Raw genomic sequence first — 22,696 nt, forward strand, 5'->3', positions numbered from 1 at the left:
GTCAAGAGGGAGGTGTTTGGATGCACAGTGTTGCTACTCATCCTCACTGCCCCAAGGCGGAGAAGCTGAATTGCAATGCTTTGAGGAGTTTGGCAAAAACGGGGGTGCAGCAGTGCTGGAAGTAGGGTACATGGTGGTGGTGGGGCAGCAATTCCTGTTTTACTTCAGGTGGTGAAATGGGATGGGCCACCCCTGCCAACTACATTTCAGATGGTATGGTCTTTGCAAGGGAAAATAGGATTAACTAGAGAAAAGTTAGATAAATTAAGAAAAATGAGATGTGGATCTAAAGAACAGAGTCATTTATTTTGATTGTAGGTGATAAATAAACAATGAGCACTGTGAAGGGAAAAATACTGTTACAGGAGACTGAATACCAAGTTAAAATAAAAGCTTCTTAATCCTATTTGTAGATTATATTGTGCTTCCATGAAATGCAATCTGTACCCGAAAATGCTGTTTGGGGTGTCAGGAAGGGGAGTTGTTATATTTTTATTTATACTACACACACACACACACACACACACACACACACTGTTTCAGATGTTCCCTTTGCTCAGCCATACCTTTCCATCTCTTGAGCAGGACTTATCCTCTTCTGGGGAGGCTGGTGACATCACCAATGAGTTCATCCTGCTGAAGATTCACACGTCCTACTCCGTCAAGGTGAAAATGAGTCCTGCCCCATCCCTGGCTGACTTTAGGAACCTGCTACAGGAAGAATGCTGCCAGCAGGCTACACGGATGTCAGTGAGGTAGGTTCTGAGATACACATGAACTGGCACCAGGTAGGGATGAAAGCCGAATCTGTCTGATCTGTGGCTTTCCAACACAATCTTCAAACCTATACAGTCGTACCTCAGGTTAAGTACTTAATTCGTTATGGAGGTCTGTTCTTAACTTGAAACTGTTCTTAACCTGAAGCACGACTTTAGCTAATGGGGCCTCCTGCTGCTGCCGCGCCGCCGGAGCACGATTTCTGTTCTTATCCTGAAGCAAAGTTCTTAACCTGAAGCACTATTTCTGGGTTAGTGGAGTCTGTAACCTGAAGCATATGTAACCTGAAGCGTATGTAACCCGAGGTACCACTGTACACAGCTATCCTTTGAAATTTGCACTTCTCCTAATTTTGTGGTGCAGTTCTCCAACCCAACAATGTTTACAAAAATGCATATGTATTAGGGTTCTTTGGGAAAAGCCATGAGCTTTAAATGTATGGTGTGTCCATGCCACTCTTGCCTTAACAGCTTCCTATGTACCTGTGGATGATTGCATCACTGATCCTTTTCAGGTACAAGATTTCAGGTAGTGATGAGCTGATCCCTGTTAGCAATGATGAAGAACTGAGGAACATCTGGCAAAGCATGGAAGGTGGTCAACTGACCCTCTGGTGCCAGGTACGCGTTGATTGGTGTTGGGTTATCGGGCTTAAAGACTGGACAACAACAACAACTTTCCCTGCAAGCAGGAGGCTAGCACACCAGTCCTGCCTTGCTGTTTTCAATTTTTAGTGAGATATTATTTTTATTAATAATATTAATATTCAGAAATGGTATCCTCCAACCTGAAGCGGTAGAGTTAATTGTTTTGCTCAAGCTCCCTCTATGACCTCATTCTGACAGTAAAAGCTGTTGGATGGTGGAAGCGAAATTCCTTGGAAGTGGGTAGGCTGTTCTTTGTCAGAAGCTGGCTGGCCACCTATTACGGGTGCTGCACTAGTGGATTCCCTGCATTGGTAGGGGGTTTGACTAGATGACTCTTGAGATTCCTTACCAACCCTCTGATTCCAGTGCATGTGTTGATCCAGTCCCATTTGTGTGTGTTCTGAAGGCCCAAAGGGATACCACGAGCAGGCCAGTACTCTACCACATGACTGCGTGTCACCCCTACACTGCTCAGGGCCAGGAGGATCTGTCTTTCAAAGAAGGTGACAAGCTGGAGATCCTCTCTGAAGGTAGGCAGGGCAGAGATGGATGTTTGATGGTCCCTGAAGGGAAAAATGACCCCCCCCCCCAGATTAAAAGGCACCAGAGGCACCTTCCTCATCCCCTTCTCTTGATCTGTGCCTTTGGCCGTAAACCCACCTGCCTTCACCTTGGTTGTGTTTTCACAGTGAACGAGGAGTGGCTGGAAGGACGCTGCAATGGAACCACTGGCATTTTCCCAAAATGCTTTGCTGTACGAGAGTGCTGTTGACACCTGCTCCTAGAACAGAAAAAAGGGGGTTTGTCCCCTAGATCACGCACCCATTCAATCACAGATGCTACAATCGACCCTTCCCTTGCCATTCGGTGCTGTGGTGCCCTTCAGACATGCTTAAAATGCTTCTAAGTGTTGGTGAAGTGTTGGCTTCTTAGTAACGTTTCAGTGACTCATAAAGTCACCCTTTTTGCTTTGCTGGCTGAAAAGATCAGCAAGAATACCCTGGACAATATAGCAGTGAAATGTAAGGGAAACTCAGAGATCTAAATAGAGACTATTACTTGTGGCGCAGCATCCCTTTTGCTTATATTTATTTTTGATTCACATTTGTCATGGCCAATGGCCAGTACAATAAAGTTAATTGGATTGGAGTGTTGGTGAAAAGCAAATATATTTCCTTCTTTTGAGTTTGTAGTTAATGCATGAATTACTTTAAACCACCAGAGGGCACTGTTGGTCTAGCAATCTTGCCAGCACTGGCTTATCGCTTTGCTTTGTCATCCTTAATGCCACCCCTAAAAGCTGAGCTATTTTGTTTGTTGCTCTGTCCTAACTTTTTGAGACAAGATATATGCTATTTCTCTCCTTCTATCTCCACTCATTCTGTAAACAGTTTCTGCATGAATAAAGCCTTTGAATTCCAGAAATTGGAAGTGATTGTTCCACTCTAATTCCAAGCTGCAAGGTCTGCTAACAGTAAAAACATGAGAAGAGCCCTGCAGGATCAGACCAAAGCTATATGTGCAGGGCTGGAAGGCAACAACCATTCCCCAAGGACAGCTTTCCCCAGCAACTGTGATTCAGGGATCTGCTGAATGTGAATTTAGACCTCATGACTAAAAGGTAAAAGGTAAAGGTAAGGTAAAGGACCCCTGGATGGTTAAGTCCAGTCAAAGGCGGCTATGGGGTTGTGGCGCTCATCTTGCTTTCAGGCCAAGGGAGCCAGCATTTGTCCACAGACAGTTTTCTGGGTTATGTGGCCAGCATGACTAAACCGCCACTGGCGCACGGAGGACCATGATGAGTGCCAGAGTGCACGGAAACGCCATTTACCTTCCCACCACAGTGGTACCTATTTATCTACTTGCACTTTGACATGCTTTTGAACTGCTAGGTGGGCAGGAGCAGGGACAGAGCAACGGGAGCTCACCCCGTCATGGGGATTTGAACTGCCAACCTTCTGATTTAGACCACAGCGCCACCCGTGTCCCTCCCTCATGACTACGGTCAGGTTCACAACATACATTTAAAGCACATCCAATGCACATTTGAGGTAATGACCCCCTCCCCAAGAATCCTGGAAGCTATGGTTTCCCCCTTACAAAGCTACAATTCACAGCATCTTTAACTAGCTATAGTTCCCAGGATTCTTTGTGAGAAGTTACAACCTTTAAATATGCATTAGGCATGCTTCAAATGTATGCTGTGGATCTAGCTTCCTGAACTTGTCTCCTCTCCTTTTTTACAGCCATCTAAGCCTGTAAGGTAGGCTTTCCTCAACCTGGCGCCCTCAGCTCTTTTGTACTACAACTCCCATCATCCCCAGCCAATCACGGAAGCCAAACCCTGCCTCCAATACCAAATCCTGCACTAAAAGGAAAAGTGCTGCTGGGTAATCCTTGGTTTCATAAACCCAGGAGGACTAGTGCAAAGCTTCCTTCATGAAAGATAAGTTTCTCTGAAAGCCAAATTTAGTCTTCATTACCAAATCCTTCAATAAAAGCAGAGCACTGCAGATAATTCCTGGCTTCATAAGTCCACAGTGAACACTTAGCAAAGTTTTTATTTGAGAAATGTGCAATAAAAAGAATTATAAAGTTTTCTAGCGAGCACTGTGAGGTCAGTTCCTGATGACCTGTTTATTGAACATTTGTCCTGATTTGTTTCTGCAGAGTTCGCAGGGAGGTCATATAGCGTCCAACTGTTTATTGCACACTCATTCCAATTTGTTTGCAGGGAATTTCTATGGTGTTGGGTCATGTAAGTGCTATTCCATGCATTTTCCCATCGCATTTCTTGCTACAAAAAGTCCAGGTCTCTTTTTGTTGCCCAAGTACTTCATATTCAATTTCATTTCAAATTTGAATTTTGCTGGTATGTAATGGAATCCCAACTGGAAAATGAAGACAGCCTGCACATGCCTTAAGTCTTGTGGAAAGTTAGTTCCTGATGGGGTTGAGAGAGATCCTTTCACCCACAAAAATATTTTGGTGCAAAAAAGAAAGAAAGAATGTAACTAGTTGTCCACAACAGGGAGATGAGAACCAGCCCCATAGAATCAACTCCCCCAAGTATTTACAGTATTTGCATGGTGTTTCTAGTACACTTTTTTTGTCCGTGGCTGCATCTTTGGAGATCCCATCCCAGGCAGTTCCTCTTCCAGGCCTGAATCAGACCACTGTAGCTCCTGTCCGATTGACTCCTGGCACCTTGCAATTCCTTTGCCTGAGAATCTATCATCTGCTTTAAACTGGTCTCTCACCTTGGTGCCAAGATCAATCTTAAGACCTGATAAGCAGCCTTGAAGTCCCGCTCTCTTGCCCACCAAGGCAGGCATCTGCATTTGCCAGTTACTTGCATGGGCCCCACAGGTTGGCACCAGTGAACTACTGGTCCAGTAAACAGCGGATGAGAAACAATATTAATAGTACTTGTAAATTCATTCCTATTACAATTAATTTACATTAGTAATAATATTGCTAGAGTGTTTCCGGGGGGGGGGGGGTCAAACCCCTACCTCCATTATGCCCAGTGAGTCTTAGGAGATTCCTGCAACACAGAACAGTTTTATCATCACCCCATTTTTTTTGGGGGGGGGAGGATTTGATGAGAAAGAAAGCAGCTTGCCTCTGGCCTTTGCAACAGCTCACGGAAGAGATAAGTTTCGAACCAGGGACTTTATGGTTTACATAGCTAATATACTGCTGGGGAGGGGGGGATTGCGGTACAATAAATTATATACTGCATGTACTTCTGAAAAGAAAAGGCATAATCAGTGTTAGTTGGGCAAGTAGTGTATGTTTGTCCCATTGGGTCTTAGAGAGTTGAAGCTGGTCTGGCTTGGTGGCGCCTGCCAATCTGTTTAGTGTTTGCTTGCTTGTGGGTCCACTGAGGGGCTGGTGCTGACTGCCCCACCCTAACCCACACAAAGGCTGCGGGGAGGTGAACAGTCCAAAATGCAGCCCCTTTCTCTCAGCGCAGTAAATACATGACCAGCAGGGCAATACAGATTGCCAGCACAGCGGCAATGAAGAAAATGCTGGCTGCCCACACCCCTTCCTCGTGCCCTCTCAGCTGTCGGGGGGCCTCTGCGGGGATCATATTGGTGAGGTTCAGCATGTAGCCCAGAGTCCAGCCAATTTCCGAGTTGGCAGCCTGCAAGAGAGAGAGTAGAGTCACAAAGAAAGGCAAACACAGTGCCTACCACTTAATGCTAATAGCCTTGCCATGAGCCAACACAAAGCTGGCATTTCAGGCAGAGGTGAGCTTCCTTGTCATAGGAACAGTGTTTGCTTGGCATGTAGAAGGTCCCAGGTTCAACCCCCAGCATCTCCTGGGCTGGGAAAGAACCTGGGGCTCCAGTACTTAGGGCTATTTCACTATATTTTGTATCCCAAGATTTCTACCCGTGTTTACTTGCTGCTATATAGATAAATGCATGAACCTGACTTTTTGAACTTTGTAAGCAAACCATTTCAAAACTCACTAAGGTTTGGGGTCTGTGGCTAAGAGCAGCAGAAACAGGGAAGTTCTGAAAGTGGACTAAATGGGATATTAAAATGGTTTCAACAGCCTCTATCTTCACACTACACTGCTGCTTGCTTCTGTGACTTTTAAACTCTGTTGCTGGACAAAGATATATCATAATAGTGATAATCTATGCCGGAAGTGTAAAGAAAAAGAGGGTACCTTTTATCATATGTGGTGGACCTGCCCTAAGGTGAAAGACTTCTGAGAGAAGATTTATAATGAATTGGGGGGGAAAGTTGAAATATACATTTATTAAGAAACCAGAGGCCTTTCTTCTTCGAATAACAGGTTTGGAATTGCCCCAAAAGATGTTAGATTGTTTTTGTATGCCACAACTGCAGCTAGAATTTTATTAGCTAAGAATTGGAAAACACAAGAAGTGCCAACAGTGGAGGAATGGCAGATGAAGATGATAGACTTTTCGGAGCTAGCTGACCTCACCTGAAGAGTCTGTGACCGGAAGGAGGAGGAGTACCAGGAGGAATGGATGAAATTCAAAGACTATTTAGTAAAATATGCTAAGATAATTTAAATAGAAATACTTGCAAATAACAGATAGGCTTAGGATTTAAATATGTGAAGTTATAGAATAATAGGTTTAAAGTAAAGATGAAAAGAAAGAAAGATGTTAAGTGATTAAGTAAATTTTATGAGAAACTTGTTTTGGAAAACTGTTACAATGATATATACTGAAATTCAGTCGGGGATTTGAGGAAGTCACTTAACAATGTTACTAAGATTGGATTAAGTACAGTTAAGATGTATGTATGTTTGTTTGTTTGTTTAAATTTTTTGGAAAATCAATAAAAAAAATTGGGGGGGAAATTAAACTCTGTTGCTGGGGGCTCTCTCTTGCTGGAGAAAGTGTTTAGTCCTGTGCTTTGGATCTAGAGTTCCAGCTAAGTATTTTGTTAATTATCCCACACAGGTGATCTATATCTATTTTCACCTCCAGAAGCCCTTGTGTAAGTGATTTTTTTCAGACCATTGGCAAGGAGGAGAAAGGAATGGCTTATGTGGGGGTGGGGAAGTGAAATGGGCAGAGTCAGAAGGGATAAGGACAAACTCTCTGCAAACAATCAGTCCCTTCAAAACCTGGGCTGGTTCAGATACCTTGGACCTAAACCATATATAGTGACATGACCTCCAGCTCTGCCCTCACCCGCATCCGGAAGGCAATGTTGTTCCAGGTGTCCGTTCGAAAGCCATAACCGTCCAGCAAGATAGTAAGGATGTAGTTGGCACTAGCACAGTAGTTTTTCAGATGGTCCTCCTTCTCGTTGAAGTAACTGGATTTCAACTGAGGAAAGATAGGGAGAGAGAGAGAGACAGCATTTCAAGAGCAGCTGAGGTAGGAGAGTGTTCATTTCCTGACCATTGGATATACTGCCTGATTTGATGCAAGTTGGAGTCTGACCATATCTAGAGGGCACCACATTGGCTACTTTGACCAGCAGCAACTCAGCGCAACTACCTGAAATCATTTGAGGGCAAGGATGGGGAACCTGTGGCCCTCCAGATGTCATTGGACTATAACTTCCACTACCCTTGACCATGAGCTGTGCTGTCTGGAGGCTGGTGAGAATTCTAGTTCAGCAACATCTGGAGGGTGACAGGGTTTCCCATGCCTGGATTAAGGTGACTGAAGGGTGCTGTTGTGTGAACCTTCAGGACTTTCCAGAAGGGCAGCTGTGTTTCAGAAAAGACAGCTTTGGGTCTTGTGACACCTTTAAGGATGAGCATAGGTCAATGCCAACTGGACGGCCCCCAGTGGCAGTACCTCAAACAAGGCCTCATCTGGGATAAGGAACCATGGTTTGTTCTTCATGGTTGCATAGTACAAAAGGTTTTGGCAGGTGTAGTTCATATCACAGTGTCGAACTGTATTCCTGCTAAAACACCTTTCTGTGTAGGTAAAAAGCATTGTCGACGACTTTGGAGCAGGCTGAGAACAGACCCAGGGAACTGAGTCTGGGGCTTTGGTAGCATCTGAAGGCTGTTGGCTGTCTTCCTAGAGAAAAGGTGGAGAACCTCAGGTACAGGGGCTAAATCCAGCCCTTCAAATCTCTGTATTTGGCCCTCAGGCCTCTTGCCAGGTGAAGAAGAAGAAGAGGAGTTTGGATTTGATATCCAGCTTTATCACTACCTGAAGGAGTCTCAAAGCGGCCAACATTCTCCTTTCCCTTCCTCCCCCACAACAAACACTCTGTGAGGTGAGTGGAGCTGAGAGACTTCAAAGAAGTGTGACTAGCCCAAGGTCACCCAGCAGCTGCATGTGGAGGAGCAGGGAAGCGAACCCGGTTCACCAGATTACGAGTCTACCGCTCTTAACCACTACACCACACTGGCTCCTCTCCAACCACACTTGCTTCCCCAGGCCACACATCTCAGCAACTCTGCTCTGTGCCCTCCTTGAGTGTTTTGGCTGGGCTGGGCTGTGTCATTTGAACTATGATCATGCCTCTTGCTTGATGGAGGATAGATAGGGATGTGTACAGAAAGAGGCTATTGTACGAAAGGGAAAATTCTAATGGGTTGTTCTGCCCATCTTTGCCTCTCTAACCATGCCCACTTGTACTTCTGGCCCCACCCATCAATGATATGTGGCCCCCTGTCTGGTTGCCCAGTAGAGAATGTGGTCCTCAGGCAGAAAAAGGTCCTTCATCAACTCTGCCCAAGAGATCTGGTGTGCGAGCAGCAGAATTTGGGCTACCGAACTGGAGTGCCTCAACCGATATATTTGTAAATATATGTTCATTTTACAGATTGGTCAACAAGTCTCTTGTGACCTCCTTCCAAACCACACCAGGATGATAGGATACCTACTTCATCCCATTTCCTGGCACAGAACGTCTTGATAGTATCTTCAACAGTGGCCAGTGGCTGAGTTTCAGTCAAGTTCAGGAAATTGAAGGTATAGTAATAGGCAGAAAAAGCCTGAAATTTAAAATAAAACATGAACAGGTGAGACATCAAACCAGCAATGGCTATAGAAGCCTGGGGAAGGGTGTGGACCAGTGGTAGAGCAGATGCTTTGCATGCAAAAGGTCCCAGATTCATTCCTCAGCATCTCCAGGTAGGGCTGGGAGAGAACTAGATGGACCTATGTTCTTATTTAATTCAGCCCATTATTCAGAACCATGAGAACTAGGATCTTAGTTTATTTTTAGCAGAAAGGCCATCACTCAATGGTAGAGCCTCTGCTTTGCATGCAGAAGGTCCCCGGTTCAATCTCTGATGGCATCTCCAGGTAGTGCTGGAGAGAACCCTGCTTGAAACCCTGGAGTTCCTCTCAATATAAAGCAGTTTTCTACTTTATTTTTCACTTTAGCTAATAAACCGAAGGATGAGGTCCTTGAATAAAGCTTGCAACAAAATAAAATCAGATGATAAATCAGTAATGAAATTCATTTACAAAGCAGAAAAAGAGATAACAAAAAAAATCAAAACTATGTTTCAGTGGAATAAGCAAACAATAAACAAAAGTAATAAACACTCCAGTATTATTCAACTGATACATTGCATTTGCATGGGTGTAGCCAGGATTTGGGTTATGGGGGGCAGGACACCCACCTGTCATCATCCTCTATCTGGCTCTTTCTAGCAGAATTGGAATGAAATGCCTCAACATCAGCTGTTTTAAATTACTTTCTTTTGACCCAAAGCACTCAGAAAAATCTGTCACAATTTCTACTTTAACTTAAGTATTTTTATTTATTTATTTTATGGGGGGGGGCAGCTGCCCCCCCGGCTACGCCTATGTGCATTTGGACTATTCATTACTTCTGTGTGAACCCAAGGGCATGACAAACACAGACACACAGAGGAACATCCCAATTCCCAACTTTTTAGCATGAATTGGCATGCTCTCATACCAGAAATTTCCCGTTGACCTTAGGCTGGTAGACCCCGTTGAAACCACAGGAGTCATTATATTTGCAGTTTTTTGAGAAGTTGAAAATACTCTTGAAGGTTTCCCGGCATAGGGTGGCATTGCCTGTGCCCACCAGAGTAAAGTTCTTCGAGGCTGGAGGTGGCATTGATTGCTTGGCACACGGACTGCTATAGACAGACGCAGTTGTAAAGGATGAAATGTAGCCTTCTGGGTAGCAAGGATGATCGACCCGATCCGATGAGCTTGAATTCTGGAGACAAGAACCACAGAGTGAAACCATAGTCCAGATGTACCTTCATAAGAACATAAGGAGAGCCCTGCAGGATTGGGCCAATGGCACAACGAGTCCAGCATCCTGTTCACACAATGGACAACCAGAGGCACCAATGGGACGCTCCAAGACCTGAGCTCAATAATGCTGTCCTCATTTGCAATTCCTAGCAACTGACATTCAGAGGCATACAGTGGAAGTGGAACATATAGCCGTATCCTCCTCTATGGATTGGTCTAATCCTCTTTGGAAGTCATTGAAGTCGGTCGCCATCATTACTTCCTGGAGGAGTGGAATGATCCCTATTTCCCATTCATAGAGTTACATTTCCTAGAGTGGTTTAGCAATCGAAGAGGGAACTCTGGGAATGGTATATCTAAGAGGGGAATAGGGGATTTCCTAACATCTCTCAGACCCTTAGTAAAGTACACATCCCAGGATGTTCTGGGGAAACCATGAGTGTTTAAAGTGGTATGATACTGTTTTAAGTATGTAGCACAGATGAGGCTAATGTGATTGAAAACAAATCAATTCTACTCCAGCAAAAAAGACAATTAGAGCTGGGGTAAACCTTAAGTTTACCTACAACCTGTTAATTATACCTTTTCATTTGCATATGTTATCCAAAATTATTTTTAATAGCTTCATAAAACCTTACAAAGCAAATCAAAGAATAAAATTATTGGGGGGGGGACAATTTAAAAATGATTTATCTTCTTTTGATTTAATAATAATAATAATAATAATAATAATAATAATAATAATAAATCTTTACAATTACCCCTCCCCCTAGCTTAAAACGTAAACAGAATAAAATCAATGAATCAATGATAAATTAAAAACCAGATTAAACACAAGCCAACATTCTAAAAATCTGGGCAAAGGTAAAGGGACCCCTGACCATTAGGTCCAGTTGTGACCAACTCTGGGGTTGCGGCGTTCATCTTGCTTTACTGGACAGGGAGCCGGCATACAGCTTCTGGGTCATGTGACCAGCACGACTAAGCCGCTTCTGGCGAACCAGAGCAGCGCACAGAAACACTGTTTACCTTCCCGCCAGAGCGGTACCTATTTATCTACTTGCACTTTGGCGTGCTTTCGACCTGCTAGGTTGGCAGGAGCAGGGACCAAGCAACAGGAGCTCACCCCATCACGGGGATTCGAACCGCTGACCTTCTGATCGGCAAGTCCTAGGCTCTGTGGTTTAACCCATAGCGCCACCCGCGTCCCAGAAACGTCTGGATAGGCTTGCCTAAATAAGTATGCTTTTATAAGGCACTGAAAAGAGTACATACAATGAAGGTGCCTGCTTTTTAAGTTTCTTTAAGAACATCTAAAAACCACACTGTGCATGAAATTCTTTAAGGTTTGATCCCTATTTTTGTTTTATTGTAGCCCAGATCAGGGATTTGCAAACTGTGGTCTGTGAGCATTGTTCAGGTGGTCTGTCGCACGTTCATGTTAAATATTCATACTGATTTAAAGTGTATTTTTATTGCTTATTTTAGTTCGATTTTAATCCAATGCAACAAACTGTAATACAATAAAATAAAATATGTAAGAAATAAAAGTAGCAATAAAAATACCGTTAAAAGTCATACAGCATCTGGCACAGCACATTTCAATGGGTACAACAGGTAGAAAAATCATTAAGTGGTCTGCCAAGAATCTCAGGAGATTTCAAGGGGTTTGTAGATGATATTCCTAGATGATATTCCTGTCCCTTTCAGTTAACACCTCTCACCACCGGCCAAGTCTCTCTGACCAGGGCTAGCTTCTGAATGGCAACGGGTGACTTACGATTATAATCCGGGTCAGGTGCTGGAGGGCTTGGTTCTGACCATAGCACAGGTAGCTGTGGGTATAGATGGTGTAATCAAACCCATAGAGTCGGAAGTGAGCGGCTTCGTTTGGATCAGTGATCTTGCCAGCTGGAACAAAACTAATCTGGGTCGATGCCCCTCCGAGATCCAATGCGCCCAATATATTGGTTGAAGTGGGGTGAATCCATTCTCTGTCTTTAGCAGAATACTGCAGAGATACCACAACAGGTTAGCACTTGTGGGGCCTGGCAAGGGGCAGATCATTTAGAGATCTACCTGATTTTAGGACTGAGCTCCTTTCCACTTTTGAAAAAAACAATCTTCCCACCTCTGCATTTATTCTGGTTAGCATTTCCTAATGCTCTATGGCCTTGTTCAGACACAATGTTGAACCATGATTTAACAACCATAGTTTGATAAACCATGGTTTAGCATTATGTGAGAACCCGGTCCAGTGGTTTAACTGGAGTTTATTAACTATGGTCTTTTGACTAGACAAGGGTAAGCTCTTAAAGACCTTTCAAAACAAACATACCTGATTAGTTTACTATACCCCAGAAACCCTCAGCACAAAAGTCTGGGGTTGATGGGATTGGAACTCCAGCAACATCAGGAGGGCCTACAGAGTCCCCATACCAGAGGCAGGCCTTTGATCTGATCCACCAGGGCTTGCATTCTTAAATTGGCCCACATCAAATGGCTCGATGTTCCCCTTTAATCAGCTGGTGGATATCTGCCATCTTGACAATGTCCCACTACTCAACTGTTATTGGCTCCTTAGAGCAGAGGTTTTCAACCTTTTTGGTTGCTGCCCAGGAGGACTCCCTGAGTGAGTGCTTGAGGGCCCTGCTCTTGCCACTTACCATCTGGCCTGGGGCAGGGCCTGAAGCCTCATAAGGACTGCGTGCTGCTTGCGGCCTGCTGCCCAGGAGGACTCCCCTGAGTGAGTGCTGAGGGCCCTGCTCTTGCCACTTACCATCTGGCCTGGGGCGGAGGACTCCCCTGAGTGAGTGCCTGAGGGCCCTGCTCCTCCCTGCCACTTACCACCTGGCACAGGGCGGGGCCTAACAGGCCTCACAAGGACAGTTGTTACTGCCGGAGAGGCACAGAGTGTTTTTAAAATGTTTTTTAAAAATTTCTTTGGATTTTTTGTATGTGGGGGGTGGGGGTGGGATGGATGTTTGGTTGGGCTTGGGGAATTATTATTTTTTTTATTTTGATGTTTTTGTAATTTTTACATTTTTGTTTGTATTGTTTTATTGGTTTTGTTTGTTTGTTTAAGGTGTTCTTTTGTTTTTAGGGGGAGGGTTCAGGGCTGCCGGGGAGTGGGCCCCAGCCCATAAAATGGCTGGGGCATGTTCCACAGGGGGGGATGCACTGGGACAACCGATCTCGGTGATCACGGGTAGGAGGAGGAGTTACGCTAAGACCAGACCATGTCATTACAGAGGAGGCAGGTTTAGTCGTTGTCTGAGGACTATCCCTGCCTCCGGGTCTGGTCCTGACCGGATGGATACTAGAATCGGCAAGGGATACCCACATGACCTGAAGGTGCTGCTGTGCAATGCCAGGTCAATGATTCATAAGACTACTGCCATCCATGACTTGATCATGGATGGAGGATTTGACCTGGCATGTGTGACAGAGACTTGGTTGGATGAAGCAGATGGGCCTGTCCTTGCCGCTGCTTGTCCACCAGGTTTCTCTTACGCACAGCAACCCAGGTCATGTGGGCGGGGAGGGGGGGTTGCAGTGATTTTTAGGAAGTCATTAGTTTGCACCAGGCGTCCTATTGGGAAGACCCAGTTTTCTGAGTGCATGTTCTGGAAGTTGGGCAATAGGGGCAGTACAGGATTCCTTTTGGTGTACCGACCTCCCCGCTGCACCAAGGATTCCCTGCCCGAGCTGCTTCAGGTCGTGGCGGATGTTCTCCTGGAGACACCTAGCTTGGTCGTCCTAGGGGATTTTAACATCCATGCCGACACGACCTTACAAGGGGCCGCTCGGGACTTCGTGGAAAGCATGGCCTCCATGGGGCTGTCCCTGAATAAGTCTGGCCCAACCCATAGCCGTGGACATGCCTTGGACCTGGTGTTTACCTCTATGGATGTTGGTGATCTGACACTAAGTAAAAGCGAAATGAAGTGCCATGGTCAGATCACTTCCTGGTGCAACTGGACTTCTCTGCGACCCATCCCCTCTGCAGGGAGGTGGGACCAATTCGGATGGTCCGCCCCCGCCACTTAATGGATCCAAATGGTTTCCAGAGAGTGGTAGGGGATGCTTTATCCCATGTTGATGGCCTTTCAGCTGATTCCCTGGTGGCCCGCTGGAATGTGGAGTTAACCAGGGCTATTGACTGTTTGGCTCCGAAGCGCCCTCTCCGATTGCATGGAGCCCGGACAGCCCCGTGGTTTTCCACGGATCTGAGGGCAATGAAACAATCGTTGAGACGGCTAGAGCGCCGGTGGCGGATAACTCATTCCGAATCTGACCGGACACAGGTTAGAGCTCAACGTCGAGCCTACCAAGTGGCGATAGCGACGGCGAAGAAGAATTTCTTCACCGCCTCTATTGCATCTGCAGAAAACAGCAGCAGGAGACTTTTTCAGGTGGTTCACAATTTAGCGGAACCACCTGCAACATCGGGGCCCAGTACGGGCCACATGTTCTCCTGCAATGATTTTGCAAAGTTTTTTGCAGATAAAATCGCTCAGATTCGGGAAGAAGTAGACTCCACCGTGGGAGCAGGGCCGGGGCGGGAAAGTGCTAGAGCTCTGTCTAGTCAAGTTGAGTGGGATCAATTCCAATCTGTTACCTCCGAGGATGTGGACAGGCTGCTTGGACGAGTGAAACCAACCACCTGTCTCCTGGATCCTTGCCCATCCTGGCTTATAAAAGCTAGCCGGGAAGGACTGGGCGATGGGCTTCGTGGGGTGGTGAATGCTTCCCTCCGTGAGGGAGCCTTCCCAGACCCGCTGAAAGAGGCGGTTATTAAACCGCTTCTTAAAAAACCATCTTTAGATGCGGCCACGATGGCCAACTATCGCCCAGTCTCAAATCTTCCATTCCTGGGCAAGGTGATTGAGCGAGCGGTTGCCGAACAACTCCAGGCACGCCTGGAAGAAGCGGACCATTTGGATCCCTTCCAGTCGGGATTCAGGCCTCATCATGGGACTGAAACTGCCTTGGTCGCACTGGTTGATGATCTCCGGCGGGCTAGGGACAAAGGTGAGAGCTGCTTCCTAGTTCTGCTGGATCTCTCAGCGGCGTTTGATACCATCGACCATAGCATCCTTCTGGACCGTCTTGAGGGGCTGGGAGCTGGGGGCACTGTTATACAGTGGTTCCGCTCCTTCCTCCTGGGCCGTGTTCAGAAAGTGGTGGTGGGGGATGAGTGTTCAGACCCCTGGGCTCTCACTTGTGGGGTGCCTCAGGGTTCTGTCCTCTCCCCCATGCTTTTCAACATTTACATGCGGCCGCTGGGAGAGATCATCAGGAGGTTTGGGCTGGGTGTTCATCAGTATGCGGATGATACCCAGCTCTACCTCTCTTTTAAATCAGAACCAGTGAAGGCGGTGAAGGTCCTGTGTGAGTGTCTGGAGGCGGTTGGAGGATGGATGGCGGCTAACAGATTGAGGTTGAATCCTGACAAGACAGAAGTACTGTTTTTGGGGGACAGGAGGCGGGCAGGTGTGGAGGATTCCCTGGTCCTGAATGGGGTAACTGTGCCCCTGAAGGACCAGGTGCGCAGCCTGGGAGTCATTTTGGACTCACAGCTGTCCATGGAGGCACAGGTCAAATCTGTGTCCAGGGCAGCTGTTTACCAGCTCCATCTGGTACGTAGGCTGAGACCCTATCTGCCTGCGGACTGTCTCGCCAGAGTGGTGCATGCTCTGGTTATCTCCCGCTTGGACTACTGCAATGCACTCTACGTGGGGCTACCTTTGAAGGTGACTCGGAAACTACAACTAATCCAGAATGCGGCAGCTAGACTGGTGACTGGGAGCAGCCGCCGAGACCATATAACACCGGTCTTGAAAGACCTGCATTGGCTCCCAGTACGTTTCCGAGCACAATTCAAAGTGTTGGTGCTGACCTTTAAAGCCCTAAACGGCCTCGGTCCAGTATACCTGAAGGAGCGTCTCCACCCCCATCATTCTGCCCGGACGCTGAGGTCCAGCGCCGAGGGCCTTCTGGCGGTTCCCTCATTGCGAGAAGTAAAGCTACAGGGAACCAGGCAGAGTGCCTTCTCGGTAGTGGCGCCCGCCCTGTGGAACGCCCTTCCAGCAGATGTCAAAGCGATAAACAACTACCTGACATTCAGGAGACATCTTAAGGCAGCCCTGTTCAGGGAAGTTTTTAACGTGTGATATTTTATTGTATTTTTGGTTTTTATGGAAGCCGCCCAGAGTGGCTGGGGAGGCCCAGCCAGATGGGCGGGGTATAAATAATAAATTATTATTATTATTATTATTATTATTATTATTATTATTATTATTATTATTATTATTTTGAGTCCATGGCTCCCTTGACAAACCACATTCTTTCTGCAACACCCCTGTGGGGCTCAGGAGCCCAGTTATGTCACCCCTTGCCTGTAGAGCTGGCAACCTCTCACCCCTTTTCGAACACCCTCCCTTGTAGAGTGTTCCCTTAGCCTCCTCTCCCATCTCCTTGGGAGTCCTCTGGGCAGCAGCTGCTGCCATCCCTAGTCTCTGTTCTGTCCCGCACCCTTGCTTGCGGAGCTTATAGACAGGGCTGCTGCAATAAGCAGCTGTGCAAGCCTCTGGGAGGCAGAGACACGAGAGGGAAAGAAAGAGGGACAGAGGCTAGGGTTGCCCATGCCACCCCTGATCATCATTCAAGGCACCCAGGGTGCCACGGCACACTGGTTGGAAACCACTGACTTAGAGAAATGGGCAGGTCCAGAAGCAATATTTAAGCAACAGTAGCCGTGGCAGGCACAGAGAATGAAGTAGCTCATGGTGGAATAGGATCTCTCAAGCCTCAGCCAGCATCATGATGATAAAGAATTATATTTGTGTCCCACCCTAGCTAAAGGGAGCTTGAGCTAGTGCAAATCCTTTTATCCTTAATATAACCCTGTAGGCTTACGTGAGAGTGTGTGACTGGCCCAAGATCAGCTTCATGAGCTGAGGAAGGGTTCAAACCCAGCTCTTCCTAGTTCTAATAAGATGCTCTAGCCCACAAGTAGCCAAAATAGTGACCTCCAGATGTTGGATTTCCACCAGCCCCAGCCAACATAGCCAATGGTCAGGAATGATTGGAGAGCACAACGGTATTTGGAGTTCACAACATAGCTTATCCTTATTGGGTTCCTATCAGAACCAACCAGCATGGCCAGGGAAGATATCTGGCTTATTCTTGTTCTAGCCCTGGAACAATATGCCTGATCTATGCATCCTAAACCTGTTCATAGTCTTGTAGAATCAGCCCCACCTTGGTGAAGGAGTCCAACAGATAGTTGATGGTGATCCAGCCGTAAGCACCTTCGTCCTCTCCACTGATGATTTGAGCACCTCGGAAACTCACAGGATACTGCTTGATAGTCTTGCCAACTTCTTCCAGAACTTGTTTTGATGCAGACTCATTCTCCATTCTGTAGGGTAATTTGCCAAGAAGAACTGTGAATTTGGAAGCATGAGGCTAATTTGGAGTTTGGGGTTCTTTTGATTTATTTATTTACTGGCAGCTTTGTACCCAGCATTGCTCAGGTATTCTAAGAAACCCAAATACTGGTGTGGTTTTGAAAGGTTCAGTCTGCCATCTTGAAGCAAAATGGTGTCCAATTGTAATCAAATGCAGAAGTGCTCATTCATTGATCTCAGGAGCCATCATCCAAAATTTGGTTACACTATCTTAAGAGTTGTCCAAATGCACAGAGTACCGACAGGCAAACAACTTTTCAAATTACCGGTAAGTAGTGTGTGTGTGTGTGTGTGTGTGTGTGTGTGTGTGTGTACTTTTAAAAAATATACTGCTTAATATAGTAATCAATCAATCAATCAATCAATCAATCAATCTCAATGTGTTTTATAAAAAATGCAAACAACATTCAACAGAATTTACTTAAAGCTAGATTTTTTAAAAAAGTACAACTGTATATCCAAATAAAACTGAGTAGTGTAGAAAGTAGAAGATTGAAAATGAAAGATTGCAGCCAATGTAATGTAGGACCATTGAAATTAGTCATGTCCCAGAGTTCCCTGGGAAGAGGGGTTGATTGTAAAAAACCACTTGGTGAATTGTAGCTCGGGGGGAGGGAGTGGGGTCTCCTAGCAACTCTCAGCACCCTGAACAAACTACGCTTCTTTTGGAGACACATGACTGTTTAGAGTGGTATGCTTTAAATGTGCAGTGAAGCTGGGAAGAAATTGATGGAGGACAGAAGAGCTATCCACAGTGGCTGAAAGGAACATCCAGAGCCAGGAACACTCTACCTTTTCTTATAGACTGTTCAGCTCCCTGAACAAAATACAGTCCCTATGACTGTTTAACATGGTATGATATAGCTTTGAATGAATAGTGTAGATGGGGCCTAACACAGACACTTTAATGTGAATGGGTCTACTCTGCGTAGGACTCTGGATACTACTACTATAGTGTTATGAATTTGTGGATGCTAGACCACTATGTTCTCTGGACTGAGCATGTGGCAGAATTTAATCAATGCTTGGAGTGTCAAAATAGTCAGACCCATGTGTATTAGGCTGTGCGCTAGAAACTTATAGTGTCCCTGACCTTGTGTATTATTAAGCTGTGTATGAGATATTTCTATAGACTCAGGAATCAGCATGTGCTAAAAAAGCTCATTAAGCCAAGCTGGTGCTTCCCATGAGATGAAAGCCTGAGGTAATGGACCATTAGGACAGTAGAGGATCAAAGGAAAGGTGTGAGGTGGCAAATGATTCGGCCTCTGCCTACAAATAAAGCACAGAGCTTAGAGTTAGGAGTTATGTGACATAGAACGCCAGAGGCAGAGCACAGTGGCTGATATCATGGCTGTACCTGTGGGAGAAGCAAGTTCCTCTGGCAGCGCTGATATGATGAATCCCTCCATTGTAGGCCCAGTTTGTATTTGTGTGTAAATAAACCATATATCATCAAGACACCACAGCCTCTGCTGTGTCTTATTTTCCAGAAACGAAACATTAACCTTGAGTAAGCCAACCGGAAACCCTGGAATCTCACACTGCTGAGGTATTGGGGTGATGCACAACAATATATTTATTTGTACCCCACCTTTTCCCTCTGATAGTACTGAAGGGAGCTTACATATAAAAATAAGAATTACTATAAACATAGAATTTTTTTTAATTAAAAACAATTAAATGATGTTAGGATTAAAATTTAGAGACGAGGTGGGGAGACAGAGATTAAAAACATGTAGATAGTTACAATATAAACAGCACAGCGTAAGTCTTTTCCATAAAAGCAATCAGTTCTCCCAAGCCTGTTGGAACAAGAAGGTCATCATCTGCTGGCAGAATGACACCAGAGAGGGGGCCAGTCTAGGTTTTTTTTTTGGGGGGGAGTTCCAGAGTGCAGGAGCAGCCACCAAGTAGGCCCTCTCCCATGTCCCTAACAAGCATGACTGTGAGGGTGGTGAGACTGTAGGAGGGGCCTCCCCTAAATATCTGAGCTCTCAGCCAAGTTCGTATGATGGAATGGAGCTTTTCAGATAGCTTGGACCTAAACCATGCCTTATACCCTTAGAACTGCTGCTCTTTCAAGCCTATACTGTATTTGCATCTGTAAAGACTGGATACTTGCTCCTTTAAAAAAAAAAGCAGCTCAAAATTGAGACTCCTAATCTGAGATCCATTATTATTATTATTATTATTATTATTATTATTATTATTATTATTATACTACAGCTGTTTTGCTAACATGACTGGTTTCACCTCACTCTGTAAACCCTGGCTCTTTGTCTTTGTACCTCAACAGTCTCATGCCGGCTGTGGCTCCCAGGTAAGCTGGCGTCTCCTGCTGCCTTTCTGGGGGGATCACGGTCATAGCAGCATCAAGGCATTCCTTGAGGGAGGCACCTGCCAGCGGAGGGTTTTTGGCATAACTTGATATCCCGCTCCCTGAAACACAAAAAAGCGCATAGAGATGGGCAAATCTGTCCACACATTACTGTACTTTTTCCCATCTTAATTTCAATTCCCCATGTATCCAGATCTTCAGCTTATTTTTTTAAGTCACTATTAAGGCTTTTAGTGCAAATTTATCCTAATATCCCTGTGTTTGTAGGTAATTTTGCTTAACCTAGACCACATTCACACCACACATTAAAAGCACTGTGACAGCACTTTAAACAGCTTTTTATTGTTTTGGAAAATGCGAATTAGGTTAAGTTCCCTTTTAATTGCAAACTGAACTGAATCCCCATTATCCCTACTCTCCCTCTTTCACCCACCCACCCACCCATGACACCCCCTCTATTTTCTGTGACACCCCAGCGTTCTCTGACACTCATCTCTCTTTCTCATACGCCCCTCTTTCTGATGCCCCCTCTCTGAGTGACATCGCTTCTCCCCCCTCTCTGACATGCCTTCTTTCTCTCCCTCTCTCTCTCTCTCTCTCTGTGACCCATATACAGTCGACTCACAACTTAGGCACATTTAAATTGTGCAAAGTCAGCTTTACGTGCTTGGCCGAATTTTTTTTTTTTTTTACAAATAAATAAAAAGGGGGCAGGTGCCTGTATGGGAGGGGGAAGGTCAGCAATCCCAGCCACCATGACACTCACCTTGGGAGGGTATTCGGAGGTGCAGAGAGAGTATTTTGTCTTTATGCAATTTTGTCTTTATGCAGTACAGAACATAACCCCCACGTAAGCTGAGAGTCAACTGTATTCAAGGTTCCATAATCAATGTGGTATTGGTCACTGGGAGTTGAATACAGCTGATATTTTAGACCTGTTGGATCCCTCTCCCACCTTCCTCAGATGCCCCTGCCATGTTTTTATGTAACTAGGAGAAGCTGACCATTGACATGACAGGAGAAGGTTTGGCTGACCACGCCTGTGTTGTTCTCTTTGTCCATTGGCCACTGGTAGACGAACAGCGAGGTGTGGGATGAGCCCGCATCAAACACCAGCCCATACTGGAGGGGGAGACATTTAGAATGAAAGAGTCAGGTGGTGCAAAACCTGAGCTGCTAAGTTAGAATGCAAAACAAACAAACAAACAAACCACTGAACAAACCACATCAGGGTTTAAGATAGAAGTGGGGGAACTTCCTTGGCCAGAGGGACAAATTTCTTTCTGGGTAACTCCCTGGGTGAGCAGCAACAAGTAGGTGGAGCAATGAGTGTTTCTCTTCACTTTGTACAGTGGGCTAGCTTACCCCCCCCCCACCCACAAACCCTTCATCCAGACAAAGAAGAGTTATAACCAGAGTTCAAGGGGACATGTTCTGGCCAGGCAGAAAAGTTCAAAGAGCCCAATGAGGGGTGTGAACTGGAGAGGGGTATATGGCCTGGGGAGAGTCCTGGAGGCCAAATGGAGAAGCCTGCGGTTCCCCACACCTATATAATAGGAAGACATTTATTTCTTAAACAACTGACTCAGTGGATATGCCTCAAAGAAAGGTCCATGGTATCAGGTATGGCTGCACACTCACCTTATTATCTGGAGGCAGTGTGACATTGTGGTTTCCCACCACAATGAGGAGCAGGGCTGTGAGGGAGAACATGCTCAGAATCACCAGGGCTGCTGGGAGGTACCAGTTGCTCCATCTGTTGCCCATAGCTAAATACATAAAAACATGAAGAATTTCCTGTCCATCCATCAAGATAATAGAATCATAGACTCATGAGTTGAGAGGGATCTGGGAAGTCCTCTAATCCAGCTCCCTTCTTGGTACAGGGATCTTGACATTTTATCATCCCTGACAGAGATCAACCAACCAAGCTCCAAAAGGGAGAGTCCATCATCTAGGGCTGCCATACATCTGGGTTTTCCTGGACATGTCTGGGAATCAGGCTGTCAAAATGGCACCTGGGCAGATTTTCATCGAATTAGCAAGATGTCTGGGAAAACCTGGATATATGGCAACTAGAGCAATTTCTTAAGAAAAATGCTGTAAAAATCCCAAAGATTTAACAACTTAACAACAACTTTGTCCGGATTTTCACTTTTGCGAATATGGCAATCCTACCATAATCACCTTCTGTCACAGGGATATCTGGGCAAGTGAACTGGCCCCTGAGCTTGCTACCCCTCCCCCCTCCCCTCTATGGCTTTTAGAATGTAAGCTTATTACCAGTCCTGAATAGCCACTAATAATAATAATAATAATAATAATAATAATAATAATAATAATAATTTATTTATACCCCGCCCTCCCCAGCCAAGGCCGGGCTCAGAGCGGCTTACAAGCAATAATAAAAACAAGATGAGTGATTACAACTTAAAAACAAAAATAAAATACAACATTAAAATAATGGATTATTTATTATTTATTTAAATTATTAATTATTAATAAAAATAAAATAATTATTTTAATAAAATAATGGATTAAAAATAAAATAATTATTATTACAATAATAATCTTTTAAGTCAAGATTAAGTGAGTGAATGAATGACTGAAGGGCATATGGGGAAATAGTCTGGGTTTTTATTTTTGCAGGTGGGTGGAGATAGGAACTTTTGTGGATTTATTTCCATTTCCGCATACATAATAATAATATAATAATAATAATTTATTATTTGTACCCTGCCT

The 22,696-nt window shown here is 45.2% G+C and overlaps 2 protein-coding genes across 2 annotated transcripts in view; one reads left to right on the top strand and one right to left on the bottom strand.

Moving 5' to 3' along the window:
- The window catches only part of LOC308579358 (discoidin domain-containing receptor 2-like), a 52,515-nt gene extending 49,666 nt beyond the window's left edge, over window positions 1-2,849 (top strand). The window contains exons 24-27 of the mRNA XM_081180352.1: window positions 586-755; window positions 1,292-1,397; window positions 1,831-1,954; window positions 2,114-2,849. Of these exons, the coding sequence (XP_081036478.1) occupies window positions 586-755; window positions 1,292-1,397; window positions 1,831-1,954; window positions 2,114-2,196 (483 nt within the window). The 3' untranslated portion in view covers window positions 2,197-2,849. The remainder of the gene's footprint in view (window positions 1-585; window positions 756-1,291; window positions 1,398-1,830; window positions 1,955-2,113) is intronic.
- Window positions 2,850-3,967: 1,118 nt separating this feature from the next.
- The window catches only part of ENTPD8 (ectonucleoside triphosphate diphosphohydrolase 8), a 35,012-nt gene continuing 16,283 nt past the window's right edge, over window positions 3,968-22,696 (bottom strand). Inside the window, exons 2-10 of the mRNA XM_081180308.1 lie at window positions 21,596-21,723; window positions 20,959-21,076; window positions 19,905-20,055; window positions 17,405-17,564; window positions 11,919-12,149; window positions 9,828-10,097; window positions 8,779-8,889; window positions 7,115-7,252; window positions 3,968-5,577 (exon numbers count right to left, since the gene is read on the bottom strand). Coding sequence (XP_081036434.1) covers window positions 5,395-5,577; window positions 7,115-7,252; window positions 8,779-8,889; window positions 9,828-10,097; window positions 11,919-12,149; window positions 17,405-17,564; window positions 19,905-20,055; window positions 20,959-21,076; window positions 21,596-21,721 — 1,488 coding nt within the window. The 5' untranslated portion in view covers window positions 21,722-21,723 and the 3' untranslated portion in view covers window positions 3,968-5,394. The remainder of the gene's footprint in view (window positions 5,578-7,114; window positions 7,253-8,778; window positions 8,890-9,827; window positions 10,098-11,918; window positions 12,150-17,404; window positions 17,565-19,904; window positions 20,056-20,958; window positions 21,077-21,595; window positions 21,724-22,696) is intronic.

The sequence above is a fragment of the Podarcis bocagei genome (genome assembly GCF_964188305.1).
Source record: "Podarcis bocagei genome assembly, chromosome: Z".
NCBI lineage: Eukaryota > Metazoa > Chordata > Lepidosauria > Squamata > Lacertidae > Podarcis > Podarcis bocagei.